The sequence below is a fragment of the Balaenoptera physalus genome (assembly GCF_965194825.1).
Source record: "Balaenoptera physalus genome assembly, chromosome: 16".
NCBI classification, from domain to species: Eukaryota; Metazoa; Chordata; class Mammalia; order Artiodactyla; family Balaenopteridae; genus Balaenoptera; species Balaenoptera physalus.
The window spans coordinates 8,263,252-8,275,884 of record NC_138898.1 but is presented as its reverse complement, the minus strand read 5'-3'; the positions used below and the strand labels follow the sequence as shown (position 1 = coordinate 8,275,884).

The 12,633-nt window shown below is 41.1% G+C and overlaps 1 protein-coding gene across 12 annotated transcripts in view; it reads right to left on the bottom strand.

Moving 5' to 3' along the window:
• The window catches only part of BCAS1 (brain enriched myelin associated protein 1), a 108,081-nt gene that overhangs the window by 41,536 nt on the left and 53,912 nt on the right, over positions 1-12,633 (bottom strand). For 7 of the 12 annotated variants that reach the window (XM_082428137.1, XM_082428131.1, XM_082428136.1 and 4 more), the window contains exons 5-7: positions 5,908-6,054; positions 4,804-4,848; positions 2,249-2,383 (exon numbers count right to left, since the gene is read on the bottom strand). In XM_082428137.1, coding sequence (XP_082284263.1) covers positions 2,249-2,383; positions 4,804-4,848; positions 5,908-6,054 — 327 coding nt within the window. The remainder of the gene's footprint in view (positions 1-2,248; positions 2,384-4,803; positions 4,849-5,907; positions 6,055-12,633) is intronic. The other 5 variants (XM_082428139.1, XM_082428138.1, XM_082428132.1 and 2 more) reach the window with 1 other exon arrangement.

The window sequence follows — 12,633 nt, the reverse complement described above, 5'->3', positions numbered from 1 at the left end:
GCTTTGTGTGTATGTGTCATGTCCAACGTTTGAAGGTCGTGTGAAAAGGTTTTATTCTGAGGAATCGCATGTGATTAAGCCAAGAAAAAAAAAATTCAGATTCAGCAAAGAAACGCTGACACCCTTATTATTTATAAAAATAAACTCATTTCATTGATTAACGTCAGCCTTTCCTCCTCTTTGAAACTAAGCAAATTCTTTTTATAGGAAGGAAAATTGACATACAAAGAAATGAACCGAGGAGTTAACCAGAATTGGTAACCACTGTATTTTTTTTTTAAGAGCAAAACTAGAAGATAACGTTTTATCCTTGAATTTGCTTGGATGTCTTCTTTTCTGTCCTTGGTCACACTGAAATCAAGGCGGATGAGTATCACACCTCCCATAATCATGCAACAAGGTTCACTGATGGACTCTGGCTGGGCAATTTTAATGGCCCTGTTTTCCTATCTTTTTGGAAGACAGAACAACCAATTGAGGAAAAGAAAAACACTGTCCTAGGCATGAAGGTAAAAGCCAGTGAGATCTACCACACTGCTGTATAAATGAGAATTAAGAACATCTGAGAATTGTCCCCTTACTTTACTTCGACGTAAAAAAATAGACCAAATGTAACTCAAGGCAAAACCTTAGGTCTGCGTTACAGAATCCCAGAAAGTGTCGTTTCTTCCCCGTCATCCCAGTGGTTTTAGAATCCTCTCCTACCCCAAAAGTCAACTCAGTTGGCAGGATGTGAAGCCAACAGTTTGGGGAAGCCCCAGGAATACTGAACTTGGGTGGTCCACTTGTGGGAGGGGAGAGATTCTGGAGGCATGAAATGAATGTCGTGATGAGATGCAGATCTGCGGGGGTCGGGGGAGGGGGAGTCATAGCGTCTTAAACTTTCAAGGCCCCCTACTCACCAAAGCACCCCGTGGGAATTCAGCTAGATTCCTTTGTACCAGATCCATGACACATTTCACTAGCAGTTACCAAACTGTCGCCCACATACAGTGGTACCACTTTTTAATGTTCCCTCCCCCATTGCAGTATCTCTCATCCACCTCCTTGTCTCGTTACAGAACAAAATAACCCTGTATAGAAATCGAAGGGTGGCTTCATAACATAATTTGTTTATGCAAATATAGATTCTGCTGGGAGAGCTTTCTATGGAGCTTTTATTTGCATACACAATCCTGGGACTACAACATCCAGCTGGGGAAGTTTTTCAAATAAGTTCATTCAATTTAGTGGAGAATGGTGGATATTTTAAACAAATTTAGAAGCATGCTGGCCCAAGTCAGGGATCCTTTTAATTGATGGCTTCAGACAAATACTGGCATTTTCTTAGACATTAGAAGAGTGAAATCTCCAAAACTCAGTTTTCTGTTGTCTTTACTTCCCAAGAACGTGGAGCCAGAACTTGCTCTGCCTTCATTCATTGTTTTGTTCTGTCTGGGCTTCCATCTGGGTTCAGTATAAGTTTAGTTAATACAGGGAAGAGATGGAACAGACCACAGGAAGATAGAATTGTTATCTTGAAGTTAGAAGAGCATTTCCCAAAGTATAGCAAGCATACCATTGGTGGGATCAGAGATGGCCTTAGATTGTGCTATGATATTAAATAATATTAAAATCGTGAAAATACTTTTCCTTTTTCAATTCTCATCTTTCTAAGACCATTCAGGGGAAAATCTCAGTCTGGGGCTGGTAGAGAAATCTTTAACATTTCCCTACCGCTGGCTAATTGCCTTTTCATAAAGCTAGAAAGGGCAATAGATTCGGAGCTTAACACAAGCGAGACAGCTAGAATGTAATCTCTTTTTTTATTGCCCATATAATGGTACATTCCTCTTATGAAAAATGATCTGCTTTTCCAAGCGTGATGTAATACAAAGTTTCTTTTACAGATATCTTTAAATAGGAAGTGAGTCAATTTCAATATAAAAATATCAAGTAAATAGTGGTATATCTGCCAAAAACGATGAAGGTGGTATGCAAACATTCAACATTTGGGAAACACTAGGTTAGAAGAATAATCTCAGAACCCTGGTCCACACTAGGAAAGTAGTCTGAGATGTTTACAATTATGGGCACTTAAAATCTCTGAAATTTGATTCACATAGTACTTAATTCCCCTCTAATGATTTCTACCACCCAAGGCTCTGTCTTCACTGAAGTGGAGCTGGCTGGATACAGGATGGGCGCATGTGTCATGTGGTGAAGACCAGGGTTCTTATTTTTCCTCCTAGTTTAACAAGATACAGACCTTATGCCTAAAGAATTTTCTAAAGGCGAGTCCTAGCCTGGGGCTAGGCAGATGCTTTTTCTTGGTGCCTTTAGCCTGGATCTCGGAGGTCTTCCGCCCAGCTTGTCCATCACAGGCACTTTCTGCTTTAGATGCCTTTTGGGCAACAGCAGTCACAGCTTAGAACTTTGTTTTTAAACAGAATGCATTTTTTTTTTCTGTTGTTTTTAAGTGCAGTAATCCACTTTGTCAATTAGCTGCTGGTGTATCACCCCCATCTCCCAATCACAAGACATCATGTGAATGCTTATCTTTTTCAAACTCTCAAAGACGATTTGTTAAAGTGCAAATTCACAGTCTATCTCAGGTACATGTTGATTTTCAACACGGCAACCTATTTAAATGACCCAGATTAATGCAGCTCCATTTGCTAAAGACAATGACAAGATATTTAAGCTTTGTCTACAGGACATGTAATATCCAGGTGAAAAAATTTAAAAAATAAACAAGATAATACAGTCCCTACCCGATGATTTTTAAAAATCTAAATGCTATTGCCACGTGAAACAGAAGAAAAAATACCTGAAGACAAGCAATTTATTTTTGCATCCTGGAGTCAAGTACTGCCACTAAATGGCTTTCATTCTCAAACTGATCTCCTCTTTTTCCGTATTAGAAACTTCAGGGAAGCAGGATCACCCACAAAAATTTCAACTGACTTCTAGATGGGCAGATCTCCTGGGCAAAAGAGGTTTCTAGAGTGAGTCAGTCCACTGAGCCAAAGTGAGGGGAAATTGGAACTAACATAGCCCAGCTACAACCATTCAGAATTGTTGACTCAAGTCACAAATGGCAGGGGATTTTGTGTGGGCAGCAGTGGAGTGTGCTAAAAATTGCCCAGGGCCAAATAAGAAGACGGACAAAAGTGTTGACATTTCAAAAGCATGAATCCAAGAACTTCAGTAGAAAAGATGTCAAGAGGGCAGGTATGAGAACCAGGTTGGCAGAAAGAGGTCTGTTTGTGGGCATCACGGACGACCTACATTCACAAAACCCGCTTTTGAGATCCAGTTCCATCAGCAATGAGCGCATAGCTCTCTGGCCAGGGCCGTGAGATTTTACCACTAGGTACTTTCAGCTCGGACCACATTCTGGGTGGGGGAAGAGTCTTGATGCGTGAGCAGCTAAAGGGAGTGAGGGCATCAGGTCACTCGGGAAGCCACACAACACACCCACATACCCCACTGTTTATAGCCTATTGTGCTGACTATGTGATTTCCAACAATGCAAGACACAGAACCCAAAGAGAAACATTTGGACCCAACCATTCATTGAACTTGACCCTAGCTGCCTTGTAGCAAATAAATAACCTTATAGGAAAATGCACGTAGATACCTCAGATATATCTTTTTTTTCAGTGGAAGAAGAAAATTCTAGAGGAACCAATCAGTACAGTACAGATGTAATCCTGGTGTTCAGTCTGTCCTGCTGTGATTATGGAAATAGGGATCACCTACATTTGAATAGAGCTCCATGGTTTACCAGGCACTATCACACCTTCATTCAGTCCTGGGGTTGGGGAGGTAGAATTTTTATTGCCCCAGTTTTAGAGATGTGGAAATTTGGGTTCAGACAGGTTAGGATCACACAGCTATCAAGTAGCAGGACTGCGGCTCGAACACAGGTCTTCTGAGACAAATTCTAGGATCCTTTTCACAACTTAGCCCCTTCAAATATGGGGAGCAGATATACTGGGTTGGCCAAGCCATTTGTTTGGTCCCAGTGCCTTTCAAAGCACTTTCAGTTATCAAAAGGAGGATACAAGACATTTATCTGTCACCAAGTTAAATTTCCCTCACGATTCCTGTGAAATTTAAACCACGTGTTCTACGAAAGGAAATCGGTTCTCTCAAGTGCAAAGGGAAAACATCTCTAGAAAGTAGTCATTCCAAACAAAATGTACTTTGAGGGGGACTGGCTGAATTTCTAGGATGACAGTGAAAAAGCACACGCTCTCCAGGGCGTCCTAACCCCTCTACATGTTCCTTCATTTGGCAAGTGTCGACTGGTGACTATTTCATGCCACCAAGCAATTGCTGTTGCAGTGGAGACTAACTTTTTTCAAATTACATGAAAAACAAAGCAAGACATATTTTTTAAAAACCAAAATCTAGCAGCTCACATCTGCTTTAAATTGAGTCTCACCACTTTTGCATTTCCAGTGGCTAACTTTAACCATATTCCCTGGGTCTCTCTACACACAACTAAAAAGACTAAGATGATATATAATTATTAGTATTCTGTTCTTATTCTCTGTAAGAAATTGGTTTTTATGACATTATTTAGCCAGAATTGGCACATATTTCAAGCTTCCCACCAAAATTTTCATTAAAATACCATTAATGTAAGTGGAACATTTTAAAGACAATCTAACAGCACTATTAAATTGCTAAATATGTATATATCTGTGTATGTATATCACACGCACACAAAATTCAAAAAACAAAGAAGCATACATAAATTCAAATCCAATTCTACACAGAAACCCAAACCCAAACACACTTCAAATGACCTACCGTGTCTTCCAGATCTTTTTTTGTTTCAGCTTTGTTAGGCGAAACCTTAAAAGTTTGAGAAAAACCAAATGTTAAAAACCATAGCTCTGTAGGGTATTTCTCCTTCTTTCTTTTTTTTTTTTTTTTTGGCTGTGCTGTGCGTCTTGCGGGATTTTAGTTCCCTGACCAGGGACTGAACCTGGGCCCCGGCAGTGAAAGTGCCGAGTCCTAACCACTGCACCACCAGGGAATTCCCTATTTCGTATTTTTATTTAGGGTGGTCCACTTCACTCTACAAGTAAGGAATGTAATGAGAAGTCCTTTTAATTTAGTAGAAACCCATGGACTTCTGGGTAATACCTAAGTATACATAAGTTAACAAAGTTAATATTTTATAATGAAACGCATCAGATCTTATACATTCACTAAGAGCTTGACCACATTCAAAACTGTCTCCTGGATGGCTACACACTTTCCAACAAGTCCACCACTAATCCAAACAAATGTACAACCCTTTGGTGTTTGTGGCACATTCGGTTGACTTTTTCTGTTTTATCTTTTGAAGTTGGTCTTGGTCTTTGGGAATAGCCCAAACACTTGGAGCTGTCTGTTTAATTATGCATTCACTCATTCAGCCCTTTTTTGAGTGTCTGGCAGGTGCCAAGCTGCGGGGTCTGAAGAGTCAGACAGGAGCAAGCAATGCAAGATGTGGGTCCCTGCCTCCACCCAGTCAAATGGGAGCTTTAGATGTAACAAGATAGAAAGTGATTTCTACAGTTCTATTTGCCATTTGAGTGGCAAAAATGCTTTGATAGGTCAGCAACTCAGGGAAGTATTTTCCAATTATTTTTATGATCAATGAGCATAAGATATCCAATTGCGGTAGCGTTCTACTACCACATAGCTCATGTCGTATAGTTAATCTCACAGTTCCCAGCAACTAAAGACGCCTTCACTGAAAGCCAATTCCCTTACGAAGCACATCTTGTCCCTGTTCTCCAATGTCCCAGCTGCATCAAGCCGTTTAGAGCAATAACATTCAAGTATGCATCATTCTTAGATCTAACAAAACTTTCGAGCAATAGAATTGAGGAACAGAATAGAAAAGGAGATGAAACTGCTTACCAGAGTTTTAAAGAAGCTCATGATGGAATTATTATTCTCTGTCTGGGGGTCCTCCTTTGCAACCTCCAGTTCTTCAGGGACCCCGGGGACAGAGCAACTCACAGTTGGGATTTCCTGTCCTTCTTTTCCCGTGCCGTCAGCTATGTCCTAGGAACAAGACAGAGTTTTCATGGTTGCAACTTGTTGAATGTGGACTCTCAAAGTAATATTTTTGCTTCGCACTCCTGTCTCCCTTACCCCCTAATTCCAGCCATACTTCTTCTGCCCACGGGGGTGTAGAACAATCAGGAGCTTATGAGAGTCACTCTTCCTTCCCCGCCCCCTCTTTCTAACATAATCAGCATTTGCAGTTAGTTGGAGGGACATTGTTTGGAGCCAGAGGCTAACAAACACAGCAGTGCACGTTGCATCCCAAACAAAAACCCTTTTCTCCCAATTCTGCACAGAGGTTATGTATGATGCCAATATTTTGTGGTCTTCCAGTTTAATCATGGAAGATGCCTCTATTTGATTTTCCACAATCCCCACAGTGGTGAATTGTATCAACTGAAAAAAAAAGTACTGATATTTTAAAATAATAATTCCGCTTTCAGGATCTGGGAGCTAATTGTGCGAAGGATGTGCTATTGGGACGGATTTTCCTCTCTAACTCACCCAGGAGGGTGGGATGCATGCTGAATATCCTCCTTTTTTCACGTTCACTCCCATGACCTTGGGCCAAGCCAGGTTACCTCAAACCCATTCATTCTTCAGGCTCGGGCTCAAGTTTACTGTCTCCATTGAAGTCTTTCTGGGTCACAGCACCCATGGAACCTACTCCCTTCTCTGAGTTTCTAGACCACCTCCTCCTGCACACTCACTTGGCACGTGGGTTACCCTAATGCCAAGGACTGGGCCAGAATAGCCTGCATTAAAAACGGGGTTATTGTGGAACGGCGATAAAAATGCATAAACAAATTTTGGTGAATATTTTAAAAAGTAATAATAATGCTTGTATCCCACAGGGTTTCCCTCAGCCCCAGCACTCCCTCTAAATGGAGCAGTGCTTCTTGTGAAATGCCTCTTAAAGAGCTGGAACTTCATAAAGCCCAACGCAGATAGAAGCCATGGCCTTAACAAGCTTCTCGACGTTTCTAGTTAATTCCAGGCAAAATGTGTTTTACTTGGGAAGAGATGAACTTTTAAACAGGTTCTAATATAACTTACTGTTCATATTAGAATAGAACTCTAATGAGTGGAACTTTTTATAATGCCTAGGTATAATTCGGATCCAGGTTGTTAAGTAGGTTGATAAGGAGGATGGCTGAAAAGTTTGTTTATAGCAGATGAGTGTGGTATACCTACAGGGGTGGTGATTTTACTTTAGGTGGTGCATACACATGCACACATACACGTGCACATACATGCACGAGGTTATTCTTTAAAAGTGCTTTTTGGAAAGATATTTCTTTAGTACAATGGATATTTTTGCTTGGATGAAGTTGAGTAGAAAATTTTTAGATAAAATGTTAAATTAAAAATATTACATAAATCAGGACTCCCCTGGTGGCGCAGTGGTTAAGAATCCACCTGCCAATGCAGGGGACATGGGTTTGAGCCCTGGTCCGGGAAAATCCCACATGCCGCGGAGCAACTAAGCCCGTGCGCCACAACTACTGAGCCTGCACTCTAGAGCCTGCGAGCCACAACTACTGAGCCCTCGTGCCACAACTACTGAAGCCCACGCGCCTAGAGCCCACGCTCCGCAACAAGAGAAGCCACCGCAATGAGAAGCCCATGCACAACAACGAAGAGCAGCCCCCGCTCGCCGCAACTAGAGAAAGCCCGCGTGCGCAGCAACGAAGACTCAACGCAGCCAAAAATAAATAAATAAATTTAAAAAATATTACCTAAATCATCAAGCAGGTGTTTGGAACATGAGCCATTATGAAAGTGGTACCAGGACTAAATCTAATGGAGAGGTGCCCCACTAGGCCTGACGGAGCTATTGCCTAGGAAAAAGTTATTTCCAACCACTCATTTACTCACCTTCGCTCAATAACTTGATGGGGGAATTCTGACCATGTACAAACTGTATAGAGGCAACATGACATTAGCACCGGCTCTGGAGCCAGCCCGCCCAGACTCCACTCTCTGCTCCATCCTTCACACCAGTGCGATCCTGGGCATGCTCCCTGACATCTGTGCCTGGGTTTGCTCATTTGTAAAAGGGTAATCAGTAGCACCTGCCTCTCAGAGTTGTTGGGGTGTAAATGGGATAATCCATCGACAGGATTTAGCATGGTGTGTAGCACACAGTAAACATGCAATGAATGCTAGCTATTATTATTATTACCATTATTGTTACTATCATAGTTTAAGTTACTGAGCCTTGTTCTGAGCCTGGTGAGATTAACAAAACGAATCAGACACGTTCCTCTCTTGAGATGCTTACAGTCTCACAGTGGATAAAGGCCAGCAGAGAGGGATAAGTACTCGGATAAAAAGATAAAAGAATTCTACTAGCCCACTTAGCCCTGCACAGCTAAAAATGAGGAAGATGAGGGAATGGAGGGTGACCAGGGTGATGCTACTTCTGACAGTCAGTGACGTTCTCTAAGAAGTTTGCATGCAGGTGGGGAAGGCAACTATTCTGGGGGGGTGTGACCCCCCCCCAGGCTGGGCCAGCTGCTCTGAGCCACTCTGGTCTCACAGCCCCTGGGCTCCCTAGCGCTCACCACAGTGAATGGAAGGGTCTGCGTCTGGTCACCCCCAGCTCCCAGACTTGGAGCTTCCTATGGGAGACCAGGGGGCATGATTCCTCTCTGTGATCCCAGGGCTGGACACACAGGGAGCATTACTGAACTTCCTGGAGATAAACTGAACCACAGGGAGGTCAACTGAAGAGGAAACAAATCAGTAAAACGCCGGGCAGTCCCACGGGTCTAGTTGCCATCAGGGAAAACCTGCCAGGAGGGAGATCCTCTGAGCAAGGGAGATAACTACTAGTATTTCTTCACCCAGGATAGAGAACTCGGGCTGGAGAAGACACAGTTCGACAGAATTCTGGGAGTGGAGGGGCCCCTCAACTTTCTGCTCAGTCCTGTGGCATCTTGTCCAGACATCTCTGAAGATGCTTCCCTGACTCCCCCCGTGCAGTGATGTCTCCAGACGTGGAGAGCAGCTCATGGACGACAGACCCTGCGGGCCCAGTGCAGGGAGCTGGCTTGTTGGCCCAGGGCTCTTCCCAAGTGAGAGTTTATGGTCTCTCAAACTGAACTTGAGCCCTTGTTGTGAAATATGTTTCTCTTCTTAGGCTGGTTTTAAAAAAGAACATAAGACTCTGCTTCCAGGAAGAAGGAGGATATAGACTTTCCCTTATTCCTCCCTCTAAACACAGTGGAAAATCCTGGACATTATGTAGAAAACAAACACAAAAGGACTCCGAGTGGTGGAGAGGAGAAGGCAGACCAGCTAGGCACCTCAACAACTGTTGTTGAATTCAACGGTGGTGAATTCCCTGGGTTATCCTTTTGCCGCAGATATCCTGGACTTGGAGTTGGAGAAGCCAATGACCTGGAAACACCGATGGGCACTGGCCAAAAAAACCCTCTCGAAACGCCTGCTCGAACCAAAGGGCCAGGAAAGGGCCAGTCTAGCATGACAGAAAGCTTTTAGACAATAACTGCTCTCCACCAGCCAAACACCGTAGAAATGCAAATAAAAACCACAATGTAATATCACCTCACACCTGTCAAAATGGCTATCATCACACGACAAGAGATAACAATGTTGGCGAGGATGTGGAGAAAAGGGACCCTTGTGCATTGCTTGTGGGAACCTAAACTGCTGCAGCCACTATGGAAAACAGTATGGAGGTTCCTCAAAAAATTAAAAATAGGCCTACTATATGATCCCACAATCCCACTCGTGGGAAAGAAAATGAAAGCAGAATCTTGAAGAGATGTCTCTACTCCCATGTTCATTGCAGCATTATTCACAATAGGCAAGATATGGAAACAACAAGTGTGTCTGTCTACAGATAAATGGATAAAGAAGACTGTATATAATATATATTATTCAGCCATGAAAAAGAAGATAATCCTGCCATTTGTCACAACATGAATGGACCTTGAGGGCATTATGCTAAGAGATAAATGTCAGAGAAAGACAAATACTGTATGATATCACTTATATGTGAAATTTTAAAAAGCTGAACTCATAGAAATAGAGAATGGAAAAGTGATTGCCAGTGGTTGGGGGGTGGGAGAAATGGGGAGATGTCGGTCAAAGGGTACCAACTTCCAGTTATTAGATGAATAAGTTCTGGGGAATCTAATATACAGCATGGTGACTATAATTTACAATACTGTATTATATACTTGAAAGTTTCTAAGAGAGTAGATCTTAAATGTTTTCATCACAAGAAAGAGATGGAAATCATATGAGGAGATGGAAATCATATGAGGTGATGGGAGTTGTTAACTAACCCTACTGTGGTAATCATTTTGCAGTATATACGTGTATCAAATCATCAAGTTGCACACTTTAAACTTACACAAAAATTATATTTCAGTTACATGTCAATAAAGTTAGGAAATAATACCATTTATGCTTGTACCAAAAATGAAACACAAAATATGTACAGGACTTATATGCAAAAAACTATACAATACTGATGAAAGGAATTAAAGAACATATAAACAAACAGAGAGACATACAATGTTCATGAACTGGAAGACTCAACACAATAAAGATGTCACTCCTCCCAAGTTGATAGACAGGTTTAATGCAATTCCTATCAAAATCCCAGCAAGATGTTTTGTAGAGATAGATGAGATTGTTCTAAAATTTATAAGTCAAAGGAATTATAATATCTAAAGCAATTTTGAAAAAAAAGAATTAAGTGGGAAGAAGCAGCCTACCTGATTTCAAGCCTTGTTATTTAGCTATAGTAAGCAAGGCTGTGTGGTACTGGTGGGTAGAAGCATAGACACATAGTTGAGTGGGCCAGAAGAGAGAACCCAGAAATAGACCCACACAAATGTGCCCAACTGAGTTTTGACAAAGGTGCAAAAGCAATTCAATAGAGGAAAGATCAGCTTTTCAATAAATGGTGCTGGAACAATTTGACATCCATGGGAGGAAAAAAAAAAAAAAAAGAACTTCAATCTAAGCCTTATACCTTATACAAAAAATTAACTCAAAAAAAAAAAAAAATTAACTCAAAATGGACCAAGGACTTAAATACAAATTGTAAAGTATAAAACTTTCAGGGGAATTCCCTGGCAGTCCAGTGGTTAGGACCCTGTGCTTGCACTGCAGGGTGCACGGGTTCGATCCCTGGTCAGGGAACTAAGATCCCACATGCTGTGCAGCAAGGTCAAAAAACAAACAAACAAACAAAAAACAAAACAAAAAAAACTTTTAGAAAAAAATAAGAGAAAATTTCTGGGATCTATGGCAAAGAGTTCTTAGACTTGACATCAAAAGCATAATCCATAAAAGGAAAAAATGATGAACTGGTCTTCATCCAAATTAAAAGATTTTGCTTTGTGAAAGATCCTATTTAAAAAATGGAAAAAATGGGACTTCCCTGGTGGCGTAGTGGTTAAGACTCTGCGCTCCCCATGTAGGAGGCCCGGGTTCAATCCCTGGTCAGGGAACTAGATCCCACACGCCGCAACTAAGAGTTTGCATACCACAATTAAGGAGCCCTCGTGCCGCAACTAAGATCCCGTGCAACCAAATAAATAAATAAAATTTTTTTTTAAATGGAAAAAAAAGCTAGAATGGGGGAGAAAGTATTTGCAAACCACTTTTCTGACAAAGGACTAGAATCTAGAATAAAGAATTCTCGAAGCTCAACAGTAAAACAAACAAACAAACAAAAAACTCAAGCAATCCAATTAGAGAATGGCAAAGACATGAAGAGACATTTCACTGGACAAAAGATATAGATGGCAAATAAGCACATGAAAGATGTTCAATTTCATTAGCCATTAGGGAAATGCAAAGTAAAACCACAATAAGATATCACCACACACCTATCAGAATGGGTAAAGTGAAAAATAGTGACAGTTTCAAATTCTGGCAAGGATGCAGAACAACTAGATCACTCATACTCTGCTGATGGGAATGCAAAATGGTACAGCCAATCGGGAAAAGTTTAGCAGTTTCTTAAAAAACTGAATATGCAACTCCAATATAACCTAGCAATTACACTCCTGGCTTTTTTTCCCCCCAGAGAAACGAAGACTGACATTCACACAAAACCCCATACATTAACGTTTATAAAAACTTTATTGTAATGGCTAAAAACTGGAAATGACCAAATGTTTTTCAATGGCCCTCATATTTTACTGATTGAAGTATAAACTATTTCAGTCCTGATGGAGGGCTGAAATTTTGGCATTATCAACTAAAATTTAAAAAAGAATATATTCTTTTACCAAGTGATTCCACTCCTAAGAGCTGATTTTAAACCTCAATTCACCTAAGTGTGAAATAACAAATACACGAGCTTATTCACTACAATGAGGTCATGGCAAATGTTTGGAAACCTGCCAAATGTCATTAATAAGGTCCTGGGTAAATAAATCATGGTACATCCATTCATTGGAAAACTATGCAAGTATTACAAATGAGGAAGCTGTACAGATATAGAAAGTAGTGTTAACTGGAAAAAAAAGCATGGAATAGAACAGAGTGTATATTATATTACCATTTGCTTAAAAAAGAAGGAAT